Source organism: Syngnathus acus, chromosome 16 (genome assembly GCF_901709675.1).
Source record: "Syngnathus acus chromosome 16, fSynAcu1.2, whole genome shotgun sequence".
Taxonomy (NCBI): domain Eukaryota; kingdom Metazoa; phylum Chordata; class Actinopteri; order Syngnathiformes; family Syngnathidae; genus Syngnathus; species Syngnathus acus.
This window is the reverse complement of record NC_051101.1, coordinates 10,288,520-10,315,215: the sequence shown is the minus strand read 5'-3', so window position 1 is coordinate 10,315,215 and position 26,696 is coordinate 10,288,520. Positions and strand designations below refer to the sequence as shown.

Sequence of the window (26,696 nt, the reverse complement as noted above, 5' to 3'; positions counted from 1 at the left end):
CTAATATGGTCCATTAAGAGCCTCGGTTTCCTTTGTGCATGCACACAAATGTATTTAATGTAACTCACAGAAAAACAACACAATCATTCAAAAGCTTCAAATCAGAGTTGGTCATAATAATGGCTGCTCTATTATTGGATTTGAAAATCTTGTTAAATATTTCATCAGCCTGGCTAGTGGCAGGTAATTTTATTACTCCTGCGGGTTAGTCAGGTAATTTCAACGAGGTGACTGCCGACGCCGAATGACACTGTGTGTACGAAATGGCTCCGCTAACACCGGCCATGCACAGGCACCTCTGGTTTTTAAAAGCCCCTTAAGGGAGAAAGTTTTTGTCTTTTCTTTTATATCTTACAAAAAATGGCTTGTAAACTTTTTCCAGTAAATCTCTGATATTTTTCATTTTTATTTACCGCGCAAATCCTGACCAACATCATCCATTTCTCAGCTTAATTAAAGTTCTGAGATTTCCACAGTAAGAGTCATTTGTGTTTTGATTTTAAAGTCATCATGATATTTAATATACCAGTAATGATGTTTAATATCATTCCAAAAATGCATTTGTTCAAATGAAAACATGCCCCTTGATATATATGCCGCCCACATCAGCACTTAAGTAGACAACAAATATGAACAAAAAGCCCTGAGCTGGTATTTGGGGTAATATAAAAGTAATATATTGGATTGTGAATATTATAACGGGGAGGGGGGGGGGGGGGCGCTAGAGAGAGAGAGAGAGAGAGAGAGAGAGAGAGAGAGAGAGAGAGAGACGCGAGGTGACAATTTCACTCGCAGTCTCACTCAGTTGTTCGCTGTTCACGCACCGTGCTAGAAAAAAAAATCTTTCCTTATCTTTATATAAAAAAAAAAAAAAGAAGACGAAAGAAAAATCTAATTTGTAATGATGGAGTTCGCTACTTTCCCACCGGATGACTTGTATGTGTCGTTAATTCCCTTCAATGCCAGCCTCCCCGACGCGCTCCTACTCGGACCGCCAAGAGGCGTCGGGACCAACTGGACCAACGGTACCAACGGTACCAACTGGACCAACGGTACCAATGGGACCAACGGTACCAATGGGACCAACGGTACCAGCGCGTCCGTGGGTCGCGACACGGCGAGGGTTGTCATCGCTGTGTGCATCACCGCCCTCTACTCGCTTATTTGCGTGGTGGGACTGTTGGGTAACGTTCTCGTCATGTACGGCGTGGTCAGGTATGAAGTGTTTGAGAATAATAATTGGGGGAGAGGAATTTACACTCCTATATTATGCTATTCCATCCTCAACCAACATTACTATACTTTGTTTAAATTTAAGAATATATATATATACACACACACATATATATTTATATATATATATATATATATTTTTTTATTTTACTATGATATACCACATTGATACAATGATGAGAAATACTGTAGCACTAATAACATTAAAAACTTTTTATTCAAAAATCTATTACCAGTCCTAATTTTTTTTATCATTCCTATTCTTATACAGTTTTTCTCCCAATGCTTGAAGACAATTTACAAAGAAAGTAAATAATAAAATGTATGTTTTGTCTTTCTTATGTTAATGATTATGTGGAATTAGTGCCTCACTAAAATACCACACACAGTTAGTACTAACTACAGGGGAGGGAGAAAGTGCGATTTCCCACTGAGCCTTGCGCTAAAACCTCCTTATGGCACAAATTTTCCCCATGAGAACTGTTTTCATCAAATCAATGTATTTCTTTTGGATGGGCAACACACCGTCACACCGTGATCAATCACTCCAATGGCTGTGCATAGTATTGATTTGTAGTCAGGCATTGCAGCTCAGACAAGAAGCAGTTTGATCAAATGAGTCATGAAGGAGCCGATACTACTATACGCCACAAAAAAGAAGCAATCTCGCTCCAAACGGCAGATGAGAAGTGAAGGCTCTCTGTGCAGGAGTCATTTTTATACAAGTGCGATTTAATGGAGGTTAGAGCCATTGTGGCAGAACAGAGGCTCTTGTGCAGTCGTAACACCATCACAGCTTTGTGCATCTAAAAAGCTTTTATTGTCTCGGGGAAAATGGCGTGTTGTTGAGTTGAGAGATGAAATGAGGCTCAAATCCATCCAGTTGTTTGGTTTCCAACCTCCTTACGTTTTAATGGTGACCGCAGCATAACCCTGCCGACCGACTCCATGCTCACAGCGCTTTGCTCCTCGCCAGGTACACCAAGATGAAAACAGCCACCAACATCTATATCTTCAACTTGGCCCTGGCGGACGCCCTGGCTACCAGCACCTTGCCCTTCCAGAGCGCCAATTACCTCATGCGCACGTGGCCGTTCGGGCAGCTCCTGTGCAAATTGGTCATCGCCATCGACTACTACAACATGTTCACCAGCATCTTCACGCTCACCATGATGAGCGTGGACCGCTACGTGGCCGTCTGTCACCCCGTTAAGGCCCTGGATTTCCGTACGCCAGCCAAGGCTAAGATCATCAACATCGCAATCTGGATTCTGTCGTCAGTTATTGCAGTACCTGTAATGATCATGGCCGTTACCAAGGTGACAGACAAAGGTGAGGAGCTACAAAGATGAAACAATGTCAGACATCCTTTAGATGTTATGACACCATCGCTATTTATAGCTATTTGTGTCGGGAAAGCCCTGCGCGAATAAAGACTGCTAGTAATTAACAGCCAGGAAATTAGATTTAATTTAAAGAGGGACAGAAGATTTTTTTTCTAATTGCCGCTTAATACGGCCATTTTGATGCCAAGGAACTATGTTGAAGTGAATGGCTTGACTTAAGCAACAGTAAATCCAGCTCAAGAACAATTGTCAAGCAGGAGGTTAGGATCAAACCTACAATCTTCAAGTTGAGAAACAAACATTTAACCACCTGAACCCGTCTAGAAATCTCTAACCTTGACAGTTAGCTTAGTCGTACAAAAGATTTTTTTTCTCAGAGGCAGGCGCTTGTGCCGAATTGTGGGAGTAATGAGGCCGTAGAAGAGAACACATTGGAGCTGGGTTATTAAATCGAAATTAGCCTATCCACATGAGCCTCCGTTCAACTGCCGTCGTGGTTTTTTTTTTTTCTCCCCAGGCAGCGTCGATTGCAGAATCGTATTTCCCAAACCCGAATGGTACTGGGACACGGTGACAAAAATCTGCGTGTTCATCTTTGCATTCCTGGTTCCCGTGTTTGTCATCACCGTCTGCTACGGTCTGATGATCCTACGCCTCAAGAGCGTCCGTCTTCTCTCCGGATCCAAAGAGAAGGACAGGAACCTGAGACGGATCACCCGGATGGTGCTGGTGGTGGTGGCAGCCTTCATCATCTGCTGGACTCCCATACACATCTTCATCATCGTCAAGACCATGGTGAACATCAATCACAATAACCTCCTGGTGATGGCGAGCTGGCATCTGTGCATCGCCCTGGGCTACACCAACAGCAGCCTCAACCCGGTCCTTTACGCCTTCCTGGATGAGAACTTCAAGAGGTGCTTCAGGGATTTCTGCCTGCCCTATCGCACACGTACGGACAAGCACAGCTTCTCCCGCGGCCGCAACAGCACCAGGGAGCCCGCGTCCGTTTGCGCTCCCGCCAAAAGAGACAGACAGCCGGCGTGACTAGGCGTGGACCGGGAAGGGATCCAGGAGGACCTCCAGACCGAAGTCACACAGTTCTCCACCACAGGAGTGTGAACATTTGTTCCACCACTGGCAGGTTTATCTGTAGCTCATGCCCAAACCTTTTGTGATGGATCCCTGGTGAAGACACTCAATGCTTGTCTTTCAGTATCCTGGAAAAAAATGCCAACGTGTGCCTGGAGGTTCTAAACTGGTGGATACATATGTACGTAGAGATGAGTGGAAAAATAAAAATAGAAAAAAAAAAAAACATTCCCACAGGCACTAAATACTGCCTAAAATCTCTCGGGCTAAATTTTGGGCAATTCCGTTGAAAGTAAATTGAGTCAGACAGACAATAGATAGTGTAGGCTTAATTACCGGAATGAGCAGATGGGGGCGAAAAAAGCATCGGTCTGAGCTGTCACTGGTTGCTAGGCAATATCTGTTTGTATAATCCATCCATCGATTTTCAGTCCTCATTACGATCACGGGTGAGCTGCTCAATCGCTGTCATTTGTCATTGTCATCATTTTCCTTCCAGATCAATTTAACAAAGACTAGCCATTTTCCCCAATGCTCTTTCTGTAACGATTGGTTTTTTCTCGACACTACAGCACCAGCTGCTCGATATTATTTGGACTCATCCCAGATGCAAAAACACGGCAGGTGCTCCATCCAGTCTAAATGTGGCCACCATGACACCATTAGAACATCACTTTTTCCACTTGTGAAATGAATCCCCCTCCTCCTCGCTAGCTGTCCAATATTGCCGAGGTTCAGACACATTAAAAATTCCCCACACACTCCAAGCAGTTTTAAAATCAGCAAAGGCTTTTGGATATTTGTCTCCACTTCAGCACAGTATTGGTTGCTAGCTACATTGTTGAGTGTCACTGAAGTGCTTGGAGACGTCCGAGCCATATTGGGAGAGAAGCGAAGCTCAATGTAAATAAACACTCTGCACCGACGGGCTTGATATCTGGCAGTACACGACATCGATCCAAAAGGTCTGCTCATCCGATTTCGTCACAAACAACTTGTTAAATGATTCTATGATGGACAAATCATTACTGTAAATGATTTATATGTTTTATGACAATGCATTTAGATCCTCTTCTGCCTACTAATGTGTAAATATCTCAGATGATGGCTCCCTTCACGGGTTGCATGCAATTGCCCCTGAGCCAAAAGAGGCATGAGAGACGTCTATCACCGACAAAACAATGGCACTGCGACAACAATATGCGAAAAGGATTTCGCACGGGGCCCTTTGCTGTTGCTGTAGGCACTGATCCAGGATTTTTTTTACTCCCGTGCCAAAGGCGTCTTGACTGATGCATAGGGGGGATAAGAATATTATTTATTGATATATTTTAGAATATTAAATGGAGGGGCTTATACGTATCATTAACTGAGGTATCACCCCTCAATTTGTCCAGATCACCGACATAATTAAACTTTTGTAGACTCTGTAATTTTGCAAACAAAGAGCAGTTTAAAAAAAAAAAAGAATAATTATTCTGAAAATTTGATCCCCTTTCCTGATCACTATGAATGGTGCCCTGTGATTGGCTGGGAATTAGTTCAGGGTGTATCACGGTTGTCACCAAAATTCAGCGAATTTAGCTCACCAGTGACCCATGAGGATGAGCGCTATAGAAAATGCATGGATGGAACTTTTGTCCGTATAATGTATATCGAACGGGCCATTCAGAGAGAGAGAGCGACACCACAATGACAATAAGTCTTTGCCGCTTAAAAGGGAGAAACATGAATGCGCTAATGTGCTTCGGGAAATTGCAATCAATTTGCTGTAAATGTATTCTGAGATGGTAAAAGGAGAACCTCGGCTCCCAACATATCCACTATTGTCTGTCGTTTCCACTCATCTCGTGGTAAGTTTTTCTCTACATTCAGCCTACACTGAATGCTTTGGAAAGGGAAGGCGGCGCTATAAAGTCACTCAATGACCTCAAACAGGCTTGGAGGAAAGTCATTAGCAGGTCAAGGAGAGGCTTCCGATTTACATTACGTCTGATGGGGGGGAATTATCCATCAAGGATGACTCGGAGATTTAAACGAAGTGATTTGTTTTTAAGCACATTTTATGTATAAATGTGGAACTGGTGCCAATGGTGGTATCTTTGTTCCAAATGTAAATATTAAACACAGAAGAGAGCATTCAGTGATGCTGCAATTTTTCTTTTGGGTTGTGCCGTCACGCTGTTGTACTGCTACGCTTGAGTCTAGTCAGCATATTTACGTTAGACTAGATTTTCACAAAAAGGCGGAGTTATTTTTCTCTTATATATTTTTTCTTGATGTGGAAAAAACTAGTCTTGTGTTAATATGAATTTTTACCCAATCATGCCTATAAAAAAGAGAATATGAATGTTTTCTTAGGTCTGCAATGCTTTTAGCTGAATGACAATGTGAATCGTAATGCCTTATCAGTTGTTTTGTGTGTCTACATGGTGTTTCATTTTTATTTTAACGCAGTGACCTCCGTTACATTAAACATCGACGTATAACTGATGGCGTGTAAATATGCACACACATATATACATCTATGCGGGGGCCACTGCAAAGGATTGCGTTCTTTTGAAAATGGTGCTTTAAGAGCACTACAATTTGTCATATGCAGACTATCAAGAGCCTTTTATACTGTACAAAGTACTTTGGCGAGCTTAATTGTCCTGCGAGGCAGCGTAAATCATCTTATTGAACCACACTAGTAGATTTTCATTCCTTGCAGTGGTAGTTATCACGGATATCGTTGACACGTATATTTAAATGCAGTGTATGAGCCGATAATTAGCGAGTATGATCATGATGAGCATCTGTGACCTGTGAGGGCGTTGTTATTAACAGAACTACTAGGGGGAGAGTGAAAAGCACAATATGTCATTTGTCACGTCAAGGATAAAATTGGAAAGCCGTCAGGGATCAAATTGGAAGTCGTGGCTACTCAAGTGTCAATCAGGGTACTAGGGGTGCAGTACCGCCTTTGGTCGTTTGGGGCGCTGTAGTACACTAACGTTGGTCCCCCCGTTTGCAAAATATAATCGGTACCGATGACTTCGATTGTCGACGCCTGTAAATAATTCCTGAACTTGTTCATACGATGCATGTTTGTTCATTTATTTACTTCAAACGATCTGGTTTTTTTTGCTTTATCAGGACTGAGACTTTTTTTTTTAATCATTTGCAGAGTGATGTTGACTCTAAACCAATTATGGTTCCCATGGTAATAGCTAATAAAGGAACATGGAATATTTGAGTTTATGTTGGGAATCTTATCTTTTTTTCTCTCTCAGACACTCATTAAATATGGATTGCAAAGGATATCTGCTGAATATCAATCAAGCATTTAACACGCCAATCAGCTGCACTTTTTTTGGTCATAAAACCGTAGGCTCCGATGCACTTGAATCTTACATGCCCACGCTCTGTTAGAAGACAGCTAATGTATCTACTGAAGGAATAATTAATAAGCAGCACATCTCATCTGGATTGATTTCAGGCTCCCGTGGATGTTTAAATGATTATTTCACGCCATGAGTTGAATAAAGGCATCTCGCACAAAAGAACGGCTGCTCAGCAAATTGTCGCCATGATCCAGCCGAGCTGAGCACAAGACAAAACGTTATTATGAGGCTGGGGAGAAGGCATGATTCTTTTCACCCACCACAGAGGGTGAGTAATCATGGCTCTTATGAATATACATGGTCTTGTCTCTACTGTATTCAGTATGCGGAAAATGACCGCATTCAATCCGTTTTTTTTTGTAAATGGAAATAAGTGGGTAGCACTGCATGTACTGTAGCAGTTGGAAAAGTTATCTATCAAGATATCTATAGAGCACCACCGTGCTCAAACTGAAAACAAATCCATGAGAATAAAGTGATAAATTGGGAAATATATGTTTTAAATCATGAATAATAGGCGCATTACGAACTAATATACCTGCATGGAGATGAAGATTAGTGAGGATGATGTTAGACGTGAATAAGTATGACCAATAATGAAATGGCCAATGTTTGGTTACATCACCATGAACATGTTTAGGTGGAAGTCAAGAGGGAGAAGTACACACCGCTTTGTTGGTTTCATTTTATTATTATCCACAAGCTTTTGTGAGAAATATTTGATGATCTTAAGTGATTAATATAACGGCAAAGTGATGAAGTGGCTGCTGGGCTCACCGGTGTTATGTTGGCATTTGTGAGGTATTTGCATTCTTGTCATTTTAAGTCTTGAATGACTCTTGTCTTGTAAGATCGCAACGCGATTATGAAAATTAAGCTGTTTTGTGGAGCGGGAGAAATATTTTTTAATTTTGTGACTTTGCTCACATATTTTTCATGATTTCACAATCTTTCATCTGGCCCAAACACTCCCTCAAATTTATTATTTTATTTGTTAATTTATTCATGTGGGTGTATTTTATATTTATACAAAATAAAGGAATAAATTAATTAATTAAAAAGATAATTGAAACATTACAACTGAAATGTTTTCATTTGTTTCTATTCAGTGCGGGGGACAGCTTTGAAACACAAAATGTCAACACCAATTCGGAAACTAGTTGATTTTCAAACAATACCTCCAAGATGCATTTGGCCCATGGTGCCATTTCTGTCTGATAATTTAAAGCTCCCATGTGCCCCATTGGCAACATGGCTGAGTTTTCTTCTTTCTTCCTTTCTTTGTCAGGTTGAAAGCTTCTCTCTGATTGGGTATTGAACATTCCGTAAAAAGGCAAAACGTGGATTCATACAGCAATGAATCATGCGCACATAATAAAATACGTTTATAGTTGCACTTGTGCCTTGGTGCTAATTAAAAAGAGGCGAGAATGTTGCTCACATAAAGCTTTGCTCTCGCTTGTACGGTATTCATGTGTCACGAACAAAAGCTCATTCGATCCAACATATGCGTGGTGAAAAGCTGCGAGACTGATTGATTGAATGATTTGCAGAGCACAAGACACGAGGAAGTCAACTACAGCACACCAACACCTTGAGAAGACTGATTTGTACTTTAACCCAATGAGACATCTTTTTGTGCGGAGGATTAAATCACGGTGGAATTTGTCCATTTTGATTCAGAAGTAAGCAGTGCAAATTTCTAATTCCGAGCAAGTTGCATTAGTAATGCAGAGTTTCCCGGCAAAGGATTAGGCCTGCTGTTTTGTGCATCCACCCGACACTTTACATTAAAACAGAGAAGCAAACTGTTACGCCAGCGGAATCCCTGCTGGCTCAAAGCTCCAAACTGGGTGCTATTAGCCAGCTGGAAGGCACAAAACCCCAAACTAGCCAATTTACTCATTTCACAGTCAGCCTTTAACTTTAGCTGCAATGAATGTTTACAATTTTGCTGCAGATGATCCAAAACTGAATTGATCATAGAATCAATATGACACAGAGCAGAGGAAAGCTAATTGAAACAGATGTCTAACATCAGTTGAGTTCTTCTGCACTGCAGCTACTGGTCATCCTCCGAGGGGGCTCCCCCCCCCCCTCCTTAGTCAGCATCTCAATATATCGAAGCAATCTGCAGTGATTGTGAATATGGTCCGCAGGCGATTGGGCATAAGTAGCTCAATAAGTGCAGACTTCTGAGAAATTCATTTGCTAATAATGTCCCATTTGCTTTCCAGCACACACACACACCACACAAGGCCACGCGAGCTGCGAGTACAACCTCTGCTCTCGTCCTCATGCCATGGCAACAGGCAAGCACTCAAAGCATTTACCACAAAGTGTCATCTCATACACTGACGGGATTTCTTTCTCTTAGTTTTTTTGTGGTAGTAAATCTCAAAGATACATTCACCTGCCATAACACAGGAAGGAGCAACTCAAGCCGCGAAAACAGGCTTCAGAAAAACAAGACATAATGAAAAACAAATCTTTTTCCCTCTCTACATTTGGTTTTTGACATTTTACCTACTCTGGGGTCAGTATTTGTGGACAGGATATTAAAAATGAATACGATTTTCACTGCAGGCAGGTTTGTAATTGACATAATAATACTGACAATAACAATAATATATGGTAGCCCCAGAGTAGAGAAATATCCTTTGTGTCTGACAATGGCTCCCTTGGAAATTGTGGCAGACGTGCCTGACTTCATAAATATAGCTGCATATATTTGTAGATGCAGACAGCCCATAGTTCATTTTAAAACATTATGATCTAAGTTGCATAGCAACTGGAAAGATGAAAGAAAAATGCACCAAGCAGCAGTGACACAAGGGTTTTTCTTTCGGCAACAAATATATAGTTATCAAAAATCTTTGTCTGTGTACATCTACTTTTGTGTACTTTACACTTGACAACTTTTTTAATTTTTTTATAAATAAACCAATCGGCAATGAAATAAGTTTTTCTGTTTTGTGCAAATAAAATAAAAATAAATTAGGGAGAGAGAGAAAGAGAACTTAATTTTGAGGAAAAGCTCAATTTTCTTCCCACACACATTTAAAAAGCACTGAAAAATAAAACAGCAGAATGTTTTTTCCATTCCCTGCTATGGTGGAGTGATGAAAAGAAAGCACATTGTCAACAAACGTTAAAATTATTGATGGACGGCTGCTTACCAGATGACAATTTGATTAAAATGCAAGAAAAAAAGCACAGCAGGATATGGCTCACCTTGTCTTGTTGGAGACGCATCACAACTTGCAGGCTGACAAGCTCATTAAAGATGCACAGTGGAAGACAAAGACACAAATCAAAAAGATGCAAGTGAATGCATGCGCTAGACTTTGCTTCAGTTTGAAAAAGAAGCCGGTTGCCATAATTAACTTTCCTCTGCTTTTTTATGCCAGGATCAATGTTTTCAAGACATTGTTATAAATTTTTCTTTGATTTACCTGGACACTTACCTTTTACAACTGAGACATTTTGTTTGTACTTAGACACTCCTGGCTGGTATTTTACAATTTAAAAATAGATTTTCATGTCGGAGCCATAATTTATGCCAATTTGATTGATTTGTAAATTAAACTGTTTTTTGTTTTTTTAATGTGTCTTAAGGCCAAAAGGGTAGCAGTTTGAATTAAAAAAAAAAAAAAAAGGGACATTACTCATTAGATTATTTTTTTCTCTCCAAACACAATGTGTCCCTCCATAAAGTTTGCCAGGGGTTATGAGTCACCGACTGGTCGTGATGAAGATCATGTCAGAGCAGAAGGTTGCCCATAATGACTCTTGGCACCACGCAGTACGTTGGCACATAAATCAGTGGCCGACTTTGAGGTTACATCATGAGATCAGTAGTAGGCGTCTGTCCTACACGGGCGAGCACAAGTCAGCAGACCATCTGGCAGACAGGAGGTCCAGAACCAGGAGGACTCACAGGGTCATCTGGAAACATATTTGCCAATTCCCTAATTCGCCTGCATTTTGAGCCCAATAATTTGAAACTGACTTTAGGGATGTTTCAAAGCGTTATGACCAATTTCAATAAGTTTCATGTCAGAAAAAATAAATAAAATGTAGAATAGTATAAGGATTCCAAAAAAAAAACATGTAATATGATTGAATTTATTCTCAGACAGGAACAATAGCAAAATACAAAACAGTGACCCAATTTCATTGAAAACATTATGAGTATTTTCTCTGGACAGCAGCTCGACAGACTCAGTTGGCATAAATGTCTTGTCTAAACCAAACACCATGCAATTATTGCTCGAAACCAAAGAAATAAAAGGCATTCTTTAAAAGTCCAGTCTGGGCCTAATTAAAAAGGCTCTTATGTACACATACAGTCAAACTTCACCTACCACAGTCATACTAATGACTTTTTTATTGAAAACGCACCAAAGGAATATGGTTTTAAAAAAATAGCTTTGTATTCATATCTATCATGACATACTCAAAGTGTCCACCACCATATTAGGCACATCACATCCACCACCATATTAGGCACATCACATAAGGCGGCCACTTAGCTCTTCTAATCTGCCATGATGGAGCCACAACAAGACAATGATCTTTCTCCACCGCCACCACCACCACCACCAATTTCAGGCACAGTGAACACGGCTGAAGCATCATTACACACCTGAGAGGCTCATCAACTTTCCTGATTGTCTTTGACCAAAAGCACTGTGTGCTGCCCTCCACTGGACACCATCAGAACTGTGCAGTTTTCCAGCTGCTTGCCGGTCATTTTCACAGGGCTCCACTCGTCGTCCTCCTGGCCTGTGCCGAGTTGTAAATTGGTGCCCATTCCCCAAGCGTACGCAGACCCTGGAGAAGGCCAACGTCAGGCATTTCTAAGAAAACACGACTTAGGTCAAGATCTGGAAGCATTTCTCACCATCTTTGGTGACCGCATAGCTGACGGATGCCCCGCATGTCACTCTGCTAGCTGGTTCAATCCCACTGACGGCTGTGGGTTCATTTTTCTCTTCAGCTTGTTCGCCGAGGCCAAGGCGCCCATACTCGGCTCTACCCAGGCTGTACACCTGTCCTGTTAAAAGATCTGCCGATTTAGACTCTGCATGAAGAAATGTCTCCTGAACTAATCCTTCCTTTTACCTTCCGAGTTGAGGCAGACCGTGTGATGTTGTCCTCCAGAGAAATCAACCCAGGTGGAGGTTGAATTTTTGAAGCAGGTCAGTTTCATGGGGACGAAATACATCTTTGAGCTTTTGGTTCCTGGATGCAGGAACCAAATACAAGCGTGTCAAGAGACAACTTGTAGCTGTTGGAGAAGCAATGCCACATCTATTCAAATAGCAGGACACTTACCCAACTGTTGATAGTTGGAGAGGCCAAATCCATAAATGTGCCCGTCTTTGGACAAAGCAAATGTGAAGTAAGCCCCGCAAAAAGCGTCGACAAAGTGGGACTTTCCCTTCACTTGACCATCTGAGGAGTCAACAGACGTTCTACAAACAGACCAACGGCGACGGGATTAGCATAGTTGACGACTATTATAAGAGTTGCCGAGTCTTGCCACTCACCAAGGCCTTTCCTGCCTCCCCGATCTGAAAACTGCTCAGGCACCCTTCCGAGCTGCCCCTGCTCAGGCAGTGCCTGACGTGTAGAGATTTCCCTTTATGGTCACCATTACAAGATGGTCGTTACCTGCCGAAACACAAATGGACGTTAAAAACTCGGGGTTCAAGGATGTGTTGGTGGCGCGACTCGTCGCTACCTGATACAACTTCACGACAGCTTCTGTCAAGGGAACTTTAGTTGGAACATCGCTTGTTTTCAAAGGATCCAGGAGACCTATAACGCCATTACTATCCTGTGGGGAAAGGAGAAATATTACACACTGCACAAGAAGATATTAAATACCAACATGCCATTGGCTTTTTCGAGTGACAAACATACATCATAATGCAAGAAACAAATCAAGTCTTCCCCCCCCAGAAAAACCCGCTATCATGGCTTGAATTTTTAGATATGTACACATTCGTATCAACCAATCGGATTAGGACATACAAGTGCTGATCAAACAATTCCTATGCTGTGTACTTCAAGCACTAAGTGAGGCTTCTTCAGGGAAATCTTCTCCAGTCTTAATAAAGGGAGCTGGAATGCCGGAGGTAGGCAGGGATAATAGAGATGTAATTACCAGTGGGCCACTGAGTACTATATTAATGAAAATGCAATGACTAAAAAAAAAAACAACAACAAAAAACAAACAGTGACACACGTAAGGACCGGAGAGATAAAAACAACCCAGTAAGATTAAACTAGTTAAAACTTTAACTTGATGAATTTCTGTCTCTTGATCTTCAAATACTTTAATTGCAACGTTTTAAAGAAGCCCAAGGAATTGCATCACGTTATTAGTGTGTGTGTGTGTGTTAGAGATTCATCGCCAGCTAAGGGGCTGCAAAAGGTGAAAAGCTAACAACGGTATGACTTGGCTCAGGAGACGTGACAGCTTGACAGTTGAGGTGGATGGGTTGGAGCTTTCCTGGCAAACAATATGCAGGAAGGTGACAATTGTGGATTTTCGAAGATGGATTTAGACCCAGATGGAAATTCACAATATTGTCAACGCCTAGTAAATAATTGGCATCTCAGCCTCTGTAGCAGATAGACACGTCATTACACAAGCATTGAGAGCGTACACAAAGCCTTCAAAATCATCTTCTTCCCATGTCCACAAAATCTTTTAGCCACAAATGCCCATTGAATAGTTCTTCTGGTTTGAAGTCCTTGAACGTGTCGTCATGTTTACTTCTGATGCCAAAAGGATGCACCCACTCGTAAATAAATATACAGTACATTTTTGCAATCAATAGCCCTCACTCAATATCGCTTTCGTTTTGTATTCTGAGATGTGTGATAAATGGCAAAAAAAATTCACATCTCTACACTTTTAACCAATCTTCGAGGCATACGAGGAAAAAGTAAGACTGACCCTGAAGGTTCCCCACACGTACACAGTTCCTTCCTCGGTTAGTGCAGCAGTGTGGCTGTCTCCCGCTGACACCTGGACCACTTTCTCCCCGAGCACAACCTTCCCGGAGTCGTTTCAGACCCTCCTCTTTTGTGTCCCGACCAAGAGCCTTTTCATCATTGCAGCCAAAAGTGTAAACCTAAGAGAGTGTTTCTTGAGATTAGGTCAAATGCATCCATGGGTCACTTGAGTGTCATTCTAGATTGACTTACCATGCCAGTCTCACTGAGGCACACAGTATGCATGCCCCCGGCGACCACCTGCACTATTTTCTCAGGTAGCGGCACCAGAGCGGGCTTTTTCCTCTCAATGATGTCCTCTCCTAAGCCCAGCTGTCCGACATCACCCTGACCCAAAACAAGAATGTGGCCCGCCTCCTTGCCATGACTCCTGTGGTAAACTGTAAAATCATAATCACAGTATAAACATGTATGAAATTTCTAGGCCGTAAATACACCAACCCAGCCAAAAAATAAATAAATCACATGGTACTGACCTACTCATACATAACTACCGTAATTTTCGGACTATAAATCGCACCGGAGTATAAGTCGCACCAGCCATAAAATGCCCAAAAAAGTGAAAAAAACAACAACATATATATGTATATAAGTCGCTCCTGAGTATAAGTCGCCCCCCCCAACCCAAACTATGAAAAACCGCGACTTATAGTCCGAAAATTACGGTAGTTATTTAATGATGAGTCAGTGTGAATGACTTGATAAAACCATTCATTACCTTTGACTTTCTTTGTATTGTTCACCTCTTCAATTGCCTGTGACTTCCTCTTTGGGGACATCTTTTTAGTGGTTAGGAGAGTATCACTTGAATCCTATAATGACAGATACATAAGAGAGGCGCTTATTGTATGAATATAAAATGTTCTTTGGCACAATCTCAACCTTTTGCCACACCCGCAACCCAAATCTGCGCTTGCTCCTTCCTGCTCATTTGCATGTAAGGCAAAGTCTTGTTCGATTTCAAACGCGATTTTAATGGAACTTATTTCTCCGTTAACACATGTAGACTGAATGGCTGAGCTTACTTCTACAGACTGCAAGATTCGAATCTTGACAGAGCAATTGCAGTGGGTTGGCAACTTCTGCGCGCGTTCTAAAGCTAATGTAGCCTCGAGTAAGAGTCTAGTGACTAATCGCATTCTAAAAGTGGGTCAAAAACGACGAAGTTCAAGTATTGTAATTTAGATAGCAGAAAACTACCAAACAAAACAAATGTTGGACGCCAAAATGTCTTTTCAGCACAGCTACACATGGCAAAGACTGCTAGGTTTAGTTAGCGACTTGAACGTGAGATTCAGGAAGGTTTGAGACGTAATTTAACCGCTTAACTTAACCACCTTCGTCATTGTACTTGTGCTAAACTCTCCGCTAAACTAAATCATGTGTTAAATCTACAAACCTGGGATTATTGCAAGTAAGGTCAGGCTAGAAACTAGCATGCACATGCACAACACGCAGCTGACTACCGGTTCTAGCGGGGTGATTACTCTCGCGATAGCTTCGGTCGTGATTTTGGAAGCTCCGCCTTCTTAAAGAGACAGGGACACTTAAAATCTCCGCAGTTACATAGTCTGCGGTGGTCTTAATATTGAAACAATTCAAGTCGCAAATTATATTGAAGAATAATAAGACTCATGGAGGAGTTTCCCACACAGGTTTTAAAGTGCTGCACAGCACAGTCGACCCCTGTTACGATTTTTTTAAAATTAATATCTACACTGGATTCATGAGTCCTGTTTAGCTTGAGCTGTATGGAGTTACATTCTCTGCTCGTTATATTTCACAATGCAATAATCTGAATGCTGTTTTTTTCTGTAATTAAAAAATATTTTACTTTACTTCCTCTTCCCCACACCAGTGTCACTGAGTTCCTACTTTCCGCTTGACAGAGGAGTACACAGAACAGTAATTTAATTGTTATATCATTGCACAAAAGGGTCAAGCTGTAGATTTTAATTAGATCCAGAGGTCACTATGTACAATCAAAACAAACACTACTATCAGTCCATACAGCTTCACATTCAATTAAAAATGAACTTAAGCTTTACAGAGAGGGTACATATTCATTCCCATTCTTGTTGCATTTAATTAGAAACTAACATTCTGTGCTTAAAAAATAGCACCTATAATACTTTATTAAAATTTCTTTTCAAATAAAAAGAAGACAAGATATACACAAGCGTCAGTGAAACCTACAATCCACCTGTACACGGAATAGAGAACCCTGTAAGCTACTGGCCAGATGATACTAGAAAATAAAACAGTCGCAGATAAAAGGTTCCAGCCAAAATGATCCCCTGTTCACCGTTCATACATTTTCTGATATTTTTGATAAACCCCTGCTCTGTCACAGCAACTTGCATTAGGTTCTTGGTCGACAACACCGGCACGAACTTATACAAAATGGCTACAAGAAATGCATTGCGTGTGGGATTAAAGGGTAGTACAAAACTCATAGAAAAGTATAAATGAAGAGAGATTTTCCAGATCCACTGACACCAGGATCTTTGTTGGCTCATGCAGATTTCAGAAATAATTGATATGAACACCAATATCCTATTTTGTTCCTAGGCATTGGGTACATTGGCACACAAATTCACCTACCGCATCTTAACCTGCACCATCTCTTCTATTTCTAAAGAGTCACGCATAAATGGCCACCTCACAACACACCTTTAAATACAGGCAAGCCAAAGAAATCTCCAAAACAAAAAGCCGTCACTACGCATGTGATCAAAATCGTGATATAAAATATCTTGTGCATAACACGTTTTGTAATTAGATCTTTCCGAGTTTCATACTAAGATATTATAAGAGCAATCTGTACAGTTAATATAAAACACACAATATCCCAGAGATGTCCAATCCTAAAACAGAATATCCCAGTCTTCATCCTCCAGTCCACACGCACGATCACCATGCGTCTCAATTATTATTGTGTGGCTTACGAGCAATCACCATTTTTGTCAGCTATTATTACTTTGTGTTCTCACATTTGACAAAATGAATGTGCTAGCGTTTCCACAAACGGTAAAGAAAAAGGCAACACAGAATGAGGCCGCTTTAAAGAGATAAAACTAGATCCAGGTCCCTGAGGACACCACATTACAGCAGAGGGGGTGGGGGGGTCGAAACCCGCACTGTCGGTCCTTTGCAAATGTCTCCGTTTGGTTGGCACGTGGTTCCCCCTGTTGTCTGGGATAAATACTGCATCTTCTCCCACCACCTGTTCACCGAAACCAATTCTGTGAGGGTGATGGAGAGGGGTGGGGGGGGGGGGAAGCGAGAAGCATTGTCTCTAGTCAGTTCCAGGCTGTCCCTGATAAAATTGTACAGTACATTCAGGAAATGAGAGCGGGCCGATTCGTCTGCATAGTCAGCGGCTGCTTGCCGCGGAGACTTTTAAGTGCTTCTTTTACCAGCTGAAGACGGTGGATGCTAAGGCCGGTGAAACCTAAAAGGAAACGGAACAGATGTCAAAAAAAACATTTTGAGTTTAAAGCGACTTTAAAATAAAAGTCTACCTTGTGTAGATTTTGCTCTCTTCGTGAACCTCCATTTCGGTGCTTTTATAATCGTTGAGCTCTTTCCGGATGGCTGCCTACAAGAAAGAGCACGGACAAAGCATTCTTAGTCACATTGAACACAAAGACGATTTCAAAATGCCGAGCGAATACCTTATCGGCAGGTGTCAGCTTGGTCCACGGCTTGTCTGCCCTGCGGTCGTAGTCTTGGGCATCGGTGACCTCCACGTACTCATGGAAGCGCAGAATTTTTCTGGCCTGTAGTTCTGCAACTGTGGGTCTTTGACTCAGCTACAAGAAATATGATTCCGGTTCAATGGGCGGAAAATATACGATTGGACACATCGGGTCGGTAAAATACATCAGGGCGCTCACCTTTCTGGTCAGTCTTCGCTTAATCTCTCGAACCTCTGCTTGTCTGTCCGCTTGATTTTTGGCTGTGACAAGACAAAGAATCAAGCGACAAAAGAGGTTTTTTTTTAGACGCTATTCAACCCTGGCTTAATGTGCAGACAAAAGCAGCTCACAAAATTAGCTTGCATTCAGTTATACTGGTTTTCAAACCTCCTCCTTCACTGATGCTGTACTTAAAAATGTCTGAGTGTTATGAAGCAATGTTTTAGGAGTATGCAAATTTTTTAATATGTCAATGAGTTCAATAATGAAATTTCAGTGGTGCACAGAAACGAAATGGGAGTGACAAAATTTCGTCGGAATTAGGTCATATCTGATTTGTACTGTGTAGCATGGTTATCTGAAGTTAATAATACAGGAAACTAGAAGTTGATACTCACGTTGAAGGATGTTTCTTTGCTCAAGCTCCTCAGCACTGGGTCTCTGGCTAAGACGTCTGATGGGAGGAAAAGAAAATATAAGAGAGGGTCTATTTTTAAACAATTTCATTGCTTTGTAACACAGTACATAAATAGACCAGAAGATTTTAGAACCTTTCATTCCAAATTGTCCACTCACACTTGTCATTTTGAATGACACAGTAAAGCAGTAAAGTGTTACAATGTGGCTTTTTACCTTGTCAGCGCAGTGCCGATCTGCGTGCGAATGGCCTCCCATTGCTCTCTGCTCTGCCAGGTGAGGCTAGACTGTACCGGGAGCTCGTCATCTCTGGTGCTCCTCTCCTGGACAAATCTGTCCCTGTCAGGTGCCGAGGGACGGCTGCTCAGCTTTAGAGCAAGTGTGTCTTTCCTCTTCACTTTGCTGGCAAGGGCACCTGGACAACAGATAAAGTGTGGCATTAATGATTTATTATTTATATTATTTAAGACGGTTGACGTGTCTTCAATTTTTAGCGCAGGTGGAGGTTGTTGTTTCACTCCAGTCCTGAAGGTGGCAGTAATGCTTGTGCTATCTTTATAAGCTTGCTTTCCATCAACTTTACATTAACGTGCCCTTGGAGATCACAAAGATATGACGCCGCTTACTCAGTGGCTCATCCTCCTCATCCGATTCTTGCTCTTTAAAAGGCACAGGACCATCTGAGTCACTATCATCTCCGCCGTGCTCTTCATCCTCCTCCTCATCATCGTCGTCATTCTCCTCTTCCTCCTCGTCACTGTTTTCCCCACCAGGGATGACGTTAACTCCAGCAATCGCAAACCAAGCCGCGGCGACTCCGTGGCTCCAGCTTAGGCTGAGGTATCTCGCCGTCGTACTCCTCCTCTTCCTCGTCATCGTCCTCCTCGTCGGAGTAGTCATCTTCAGATCTAGTGGGAAAGAAAAATGTTTAACCAACCTTCATACAAACAGCATAAAGATGGAGGAGCTCCTTTTTGGGGTGCTTCTATCCCGACATAAAATAACTTACAGTTTGAGTGGCTGGATGCTGACGGGAAGTGGGCGACCTCGTTCTGCTTGGTAGTCTGGAGGCGTTTCAAAGAGCAATGTGTGAGCACGTTGAGAGCCGTCTGGGTTGGGGTGAACGGGACCGGGAGTGGACAGAGCTCGCTGGATCATGATGTGAAGTGGGACAGGCGCCGGGCGCTGGGGTGACTCACTGACGGGACTCGGGGGATCGAACAAGATCGGTATAGGCTGGGGCACTGGGTGCGGGTAAGAGTGTTGATGATGAAGTTGGTGGGGGTGCGCGTGTTGTCGGGGTGGAGAAGGCGGTATGTGCGACGGAAGCGGAGGGGATGAGGGACGAGGAGGCAGCTGGAAGCTCACAGAGCCGTGGTCCTCCAGAGAAAGCGGCGAGGGCGTGAGGGGATGGCTTGAGGCGGAGGAGTCGTCCGTGTTGCGTTTGTGACTGGGGTGGTTTCTCTTTGGAGGCATGGGCGGGGAGGGCTTCGCGGGGACAAGACTGGCACCTTGGTTGAGGTCTCCTGCGAAGAAAGCCACCATTAATATTGAATCCTAAAGCCTCTTAGGCCAGGAAGCGAGCGTCCCCGGCCTTTGTTTTATTCTTGTGCTAACGTGGAATAAAAGCACATGCTTCTTCAGCTGTAAACATTGGCAACATTCAATTGGACAGAATACAAATTAGCAACTGGAGTTACATGTCGGACTGAACATGAATGCTTCCAGAGAAAGACATCACATAACTGTGTCAACACGGGTGCACACATTGAGCTGACACGCTAGTGTGCAACATGTTGAGCCCGCGTCAAGAGCGATGGAGAAGACAGAAAAAACAGCCTGCATGCTCAACACAGCCAAACCGGGTGTCGGACAAAAACCTTGTGGACAAGCAGCCCAGATGCACTCAGAAGTGACATGCACATTTTTACAACTGTATATTCATCCTAAGTCCTCAAAAGTCGTGTTTATGTTTAGTCAGCGCCGCGGTGAGTGCGAGCAGATGGTGAGCATGCGTAGACCTCAAGTCAACTGCAGTCCTTCTGGTCCATTCATTCATATCCATCCCATTGGAGCAGCAGAGTTGAGCAGCTTACATCCTTCAAATTCCATTGATGCATTGCAGGCAGGCCACAGACCTGCTAAAGGCTCACGCTCATTCACATGCCAAAGTAGAGTAGCAAACTAAATACGCTCAACCTACGACAGCTTCTTATGTATACGAAGCAAATAGCGAGCACGGCGTCTGCTCAAAATGGGCATGCAACTTGTGGATATCACATTCAAAGTGACGCAAACAAGGTCCGTGGGGGAAGAGACGGCCAGAGAAGACGCCATACGATGAAGAATGCAGACACGGGGGGTGGCGCTCTGCTTACAGATCCTTTTTACCTGAGCGCAGGCCTCCAGCCCGCCGGCACAGGTAGACAGGCAGGGACAGATAGACATCATACTCGCACTCTCGCTTCCAGCAGGACCAGTAGAGCGGAAGCTGTGCGTGCTCTCCACCCTGTAGGGCGGAGACTAACAAGGAGGAGATGGAGGCCTTCAGCTCGAGGTGTTTTAAAGACTGCGGCGACTACCAAGGGTTGTTTCGACACTATTTTAAAATGGCAGCAATACTATCAGCATCTGGACTAAATATTTGTTTTCATTTCTCTCAGTATTGTTCGAAAGTAAAGACAGGTTGTTTTCTATTTGTCCAAGTCAACTAATGAGCACTGTGCATCCGGTAAAGTTCTCCAAAAAAAAAAATCACATCTCACACCTTCATCATGCCAGAAAACTTGCCCACGCACACACAATACCAAAACGCACTAAGTTGAATCATCATCATTATCAAGATTCACAACATGAATCAAAGTCGACATTCACACTCCGAAGACAATTCGCAAACAATTCCACTCGCGGAAAAACAACAACCAAATGTTACGATTCATTCAGGCGAGGAATGAGCCACTTTCAAAAAGTTTGCTGTCTGAAGGATCATCAGGGACATTCCTAACTTTTGGAAAATTTGATCAAGTCATTTCGTGTAAAGCTTACCCATCATGCTGGAGTTGCCTCTGTTCACCGGCTTGGGCGGCGGCTGAGGCGGCTGCTTGGTGCCCTGAGTGACCGACGACGAGGCTGCCGATGAAGACGACGGCTGTGCGGCCGCCGACACGTTCCTTGTAGGCTTGGGTGCGCTACTCGAGGAGGCGGAGGAGGATGGGTACTGGGCTGAGGCGTGATTGCTTGAGCTGCGAGATGGCCCCTCGCTGCCTGGTTCAGGCGTGGAGCTTATCAACCATTTTGGAGGCAGGACGGATTGTTTAGGCGGCAGAGGTTCGCGGAGGGTGTCCTTCAGTGCTTCAGGGTCTGGGACAAAATGGCTGTCTGACTCTAGAAAAAAAAGACATCCTATTTGGAAACCATTTTAAAAAAAATCATAACATGAGCAGAATATGTTGAGCGACACAGAAATGAGCCGTTTCACCACTCCTAGCATGATTGCACTTGATTTAGAATTGCATCGTGTAGGTGGCTGCAATTACCGCACATATCCGAGTCATCCCACAATCTACCTCACAGCTGTAACTCAAACATTTCTGTTTAACTGGATTCATTTACAGAGCAGCCTCTGTCTACCCTTGAAGATTTAAATAAAGTGAAAATTAGGAGAAGTGACACCGGTTGCCCATTTGAGTATGCCTGTCTTAAAAGAGCATTTAACGTCGTCGCCACTCTTCGGAGCGTTCGCATTAAAGGGCAACGAGGAGTCGAGTGATTGTGCCACATTAATTAGGAAAGGAGATGAGAGGACCGAGCTATTCCCCAATGTTCCTTAATAAGAAGATGGAGCAGGACTCGAGGGAGCTTGTCTCTCGCCGAGAGGACAGCAGCATGCTAACAAGCCGTTAAAACGTATGCATGATGTCATTGTTTAAAAACTTCGACATTCCTTTCCAGTCAGAATGTGAGATAACATAAGTGACTCACCTCGCCGGGCCCTTCCCTCTTCGGCAGATGCGTGTCGTGGGAGCGTTGGCTTCCAATCGACGTCGGGCGCTCGACTCCTCCTACCGTCCTCTGAGGGGGCTTTCTGCAGCCCGGGCCTCCTCTGTCCATCTTCGGGGTGAAAGTGCCCGCTGCTTCTGCCCTCATCCATCTGATTGTGACTCTGTCCTTGCCACGCCGTGTTAGACTTCCACTCTGTCTCCCCGTGCCCACGAGGCGCTCCGACGCCGCTTCCTCTCTGCCCTTCCTCCCCCCTGGAGCCCGACACTCTCCGGCGGTCTCCATCTGGGGGAGATCGGCCTCGATGCTCGTCCGAATGGGCTAGCCAAGTAGGGTTTATCCGAAAGTCTGAATCGGAGTGCAGTCGCCCCTGGTTGCTCCTTCCGGCACCTCCACTTACAGGCAGAGTGTGGCCATTCTTCACAAATGGCTGCTTAAGGCTTTGTGCCGCCCCGTCGGCATCTAAAGGAGGGACAAAATGGCAGTCTTTCTTTCATTTGACTTTCAGGGAAAAAATATCACATATGGATAGGCATAATAATGAAAGTTGACAGGCCGCATTGCTGCAGGGCTCCATTTGTTCCACTTTCTCAGATATTACACTACTTTTCAAAACAAGGCAGCAAAGCAAGGTGAAAAGGCCATTTGACTTTTACTAAATCGGTCTCAAGGAGGACAGCGTTCCTGCCATTATGCTCTCGTGACTTCACTTAAGTCGAATGTGTGGGTGTGACAGCCTCGGCAGGTGCTCCGTGAGATGAAGTGGCTGCAAAGATCAGATGAATGAGAGAATTTGTACCGTTGTCTGGAACTTCTTTCAGCACTCCCTGTTCTATAAGCTCTTGCCGGGTACGTCTCGTCGACATCCTTCTCTCCAGTTCTGCGTATCGAGAAATAGAAACGGCGGGATTCATTTCTCAGATCCGTGTTCAACAAAGCAAGTTTTCAAAAGCACAAACCGTCTGAAGCTTCCTTGAATTTCTCGCTGCTTTTCTTCTTACGCCACTTCCACGGCTTGAAGATCTTGCCCAGACTAGAGAACTTGCCCTTGCGTTTCTGGGGAGGCGTGCTCCCCCCCGAGCTGTTCGTCTCCCCCGCCATCGTGCTTTGGTGCTTCTCACTTTCATCATCTGAAATAATAAAAAAAAAAAAAAAAAAAAAAAGCAAGAATGTGATACAAGTTAGCAGGCAGAAGAATACAACGCAAAGAGCGCAAACAGTCAAGACCGTTATTTTCTTTAGCTCAGTGGTCTTGAGGATCGAGTGTGCTTGGCAGGGCCGATGCCGAGAGCTCGTGAACAGGAGCGGTCCGACTCTTGACGTTCAACGAGAGTTCACAAACATTCCTTGGTGTGGCGGAGACTAGTACCTTATCAGTTTTCCAGCGCTCACTGCCTCAATAGAGAAATAAAGTACACACCTGGATTATGTCAACGCCAATGACGGCGTTATATTGCGCACTGCATCATTTTGGAAGGAGCAGTTAAAAATTAACTTTATACTCAAAATAGATTGACGACAGAATGTTAAATGTTGACGCATACTAGACGTTCTGGCAGCACTAATACCTCACAGTCAGTTTCCAACAATGTAAATCTTCAAATGCTGATGTGGATTACAGTACTAAGTATTAAAACAGCCATTTTCCACAAAAACGCTACCGGGCAAAGTTCTGCAAGATGGCCTGGGTTGAGTTGTCCAAATCCAAACAGCGTCCCTGGATATTACGCAAACCACACAAGGTATGAGTTGGAACGAGAAAGGCCAACAATGAAAATGGAGGAGGAGGAGGAGGGGTTCCTGTATTTTCTTCTCAACAGATGACGGCCACAAAGAGAATGTGATATGTATTCAGTATTTGGTTCAACAAACTGGAATTGCATCAATGGTGAGACGAGCCTTAGTGAGTCAAGTAGGCAGAAAATATTCATATGATAACTACCACAAAGACATTACAAATACCATTGAATAAATCTTTAGAGATATTTTTATCTCAAAATGGTAAGAGATACCTCTACCTGGAAAATGGCTGCTAAGTGTCCAGCTTCCATAATAGCGAGTTTTAAAACAGCATGCCATGGAGGAAAAAAAGAGATCCCAAATTCAAATGAAACAGTAGAATCACCACAGAAGGAAATGTCAGAAGTTTCAAGGGATGTGGAAGTCCAACTTATATTTGCATTGTACCGGCTGCCAATAAATGCTTGCGGTTGCCCTGCGGGTCCAAACGTTTGTCACACGGCCGACCGCAGTCGTAGCGGCTCAGCTGAAGCCAGTCAAGCGGGAGGGAAAAGCAGGCTGTGCCAGGCCAGCACGCACCACGCCACTGCAGAGGTGACGATAGCTCAGTCCGTGGAGTAAGCATCCATTAGATCCTTTGAAGACGAGCACTTTAAGCTTCCAAATGCTGCCGATTAAATCATCCCACTAAAAAACAAGTGAAATGTAATTTCCCATCCGATGGAGCGGCTTTGTTTTTGTGTGTGTGAAAAGCAGGCTTGGCTTGAACGAGCGTGAGACTGGAAATGGGGGTGGGGGGGGGCACAAAAAGTAGATGAGTGAAGGGAAACACAGCCTGGAAACACAAGAGGAGGAAACGGCACTCCACCCTGATTCTGTGAAAGAACAAAGACAAGCTCTTCCCCTCAAAAACCATAACACAGGCAAAGTTCACGGCGCTCTGCCAGGTCCAATCCTGTGACACCCACTCACTCCATCAAGCTCATTACCGCCGCTTGTTAACACATTAACAGCGTCCTGCCCGTGTAGAACGCGTCCGTGCAAAAAAAAAAAAAAAAAACACACAACAGTTCTGGCTGTCGTGCTGTGTAATCAGAAGCTGCGGAGAGATAAGGCGATGGAGTCAGGAAACACGGGGGTGTAAGAGTGTGGGAAGCCACGCCCACTGGTCGCTGGAACAACCGCCGGGGAGGTTCGATTTCCCTCTGACCTCACGCTTCCATGAGTCATGACAGCTCAGTCAGGTGAGCATGTGATCACATTAGATTGCCGCTTGAGAAGGGGGGGGGGAAAAAGACCTCCGCTTTTAGCCGATCTGATGGCCAATCCGTCTGGATCACTTACGTAACGAGCAAACGGAATTAATCGCCACTGGTGGAGAAGCTTGTGACGATTAACGTAATTATTGCCAGTTCCGGAGCTTTAAGTTAATATGATATCAGAGCAGACAAATGTTACCACAATGTAGCATTTGAGCTATGAAGAAAAAAAAAAAGAAAACTGAATGAGCCCCATTGAAGGATATTTTTACTTCGTGTCATTAGCTAAACGTCACGTTAACATTTTAAATAAAGAGCGCAACACATGCGCACAACAACATGAAAACACAGCTGACATTCCTCCACGTGATCCCAGTGATTTAACATTCCTTGTGGTGGTAACGTGAAGGGGAAACCGAGAGCGAGACAAGAGATTGTAGTGCTTTCAGAAAAACTAATCATAAAGTTCTCGCTCGGCACCAACTGCACACAAAAAAAGTCACGGATTTGTGTCCGGAAATGAAGAACAGTGCAGAAACTCACCGCCATTGTTACGTTGGAGTGATTCCTGAGCTGGGGTCTCCACACGGAGACTCTGTCCCATGATCTAGCCCCCTGTGGGGCCTCCACCTGTCCCCGAGTTCAAATGTGTGCAACCTGGACGAACGTGACGCCGCACCTGACTTCAACAAACGTCCTCCAGTCACCCCAAGCTCAAGTTCTTTCTTCCGCTGTGTACTCCTGTTGTCTACCCTTCCTCAATTCCTTTCAGGACTCGCCACACACCCCTCCCTCTTTCAATCTCCTTAAAGTCCTCCCCTCCCTGCAGGAGCTGGACTCCCTCTCCATGACTGACCCTCCCCTTATTGGCTCATAGCGCAGGTCAGTACACAGTGAAAGATGCCAACCATTCCTGGGGAAAGCTGAGTTATGTTTTTGGCGGGGCGAGTGTGTGACAGTATGTAGGGCAGTGGATGCAATAAACATAAAACCACAAAAGATAGGTGTGTGTGTGTGTGTCTGATGTAGGAGTCACACACTCCAGCCAATTCTTTAGTCTGGCGAAATCAGTGAAGGTAACCACGTGAAACAAAACGACGCCCCTGGACAAAAAAATAAATAAATAAAAGTTTCATTCTCTCATATTAATACATATATGCAACAAACGGATGGATGACTAGTTTTGAAATCAGAAATATGTTTTTTTTTTTCAATTAGTGTTCAAATTACTATAAAAAAAAATCTTGCAAAATCTCAACATTATTATTTATT

At 43.5% G+C, this 26,696-nt stretch overlaps 3 protein-coding genes across 3 annotated transcripts; 1 reads left to right on the top strand and 2 right to left on the bottom strand.

Annotated features, from left to right (window-relative positions):
- The first annotated feature begins 393 nt into the window (after nt 1-393).
- oprd1b (opioid receptor, delta 1b) lies at nt 394-6,909 on the top strand. Its single transcript, XM_037274524.1, has 4 exons — nt 394-1,016; nt 1,062-1,215; nt 2,210-2,565; nt 3,097-6,909. The coding sequence occupies exons 1-4, from the start codon at nt 902-904 to the stop codon at nt 3,624-3,626; spliced, it is 1,155 nt and encodes a 384-aa protein (XP_037130419.1). The 5' UTR covers nt 394-901; the 3' UTR covers nt 3,627-6,909.
- A 4,260-nt stretch (nt 6,910-11,169) lies between these two features.
- On the bottom strand, nt 11,170-15,435 carry rcc1 (regulator of chromosome condensation 1). Its single transcript, XM_037273746.1, is given in 13 exon segments — nt 11,170-11,893; nt 11,964-12,116; nt 12,185-12,304; nt 12,398-12,508; nt 12,511-12,537; nt 12,613-12,676; nt 12,678-12,736; nt 12,797-12,902; nt 14,031-14,136; nt 14,138-14,208; nt 14,282-14,469; nt 14,808-14,901; nt 15,427-15,435. Coding segments are annotated over 13 exon segments (1,284 nt in total). The 3' UTR covers nt 11,170-11,717.
- Nucleotides 15,436-16,027: 592 nt separating this feature from the next.
- On the bottom strand, nt 16,028-26,190 carry phactr4b (phosphatase and actin regulator 4b). The gene is given in 15 exon segments (XM_037274257.1): nt 16,028-17,543; nt 17,614-17,690; nt 17,767-17,904; nt 17,989-18,050; nt 18,408-18,463; nt 18,643-18,841; nt 19,053-19,218; nt 19,220-19,334; nt 19,436-19,952; nt 20,818-20,949; nt 21,472-21,810; nt 22,408-22,887; nt 23,225-23,305; nt 23,385-23,555; nt 25,968-26,190. Coding segments are annotated over 15 exon segments (2,610 nt in total). The 5' UTR covers nt 26,029-26,190; the 3' UTR covers nt 16,028-17,527.
- Between the last annotated feature and the right edge of the window lie 506 nt (nt 26,191-26,696).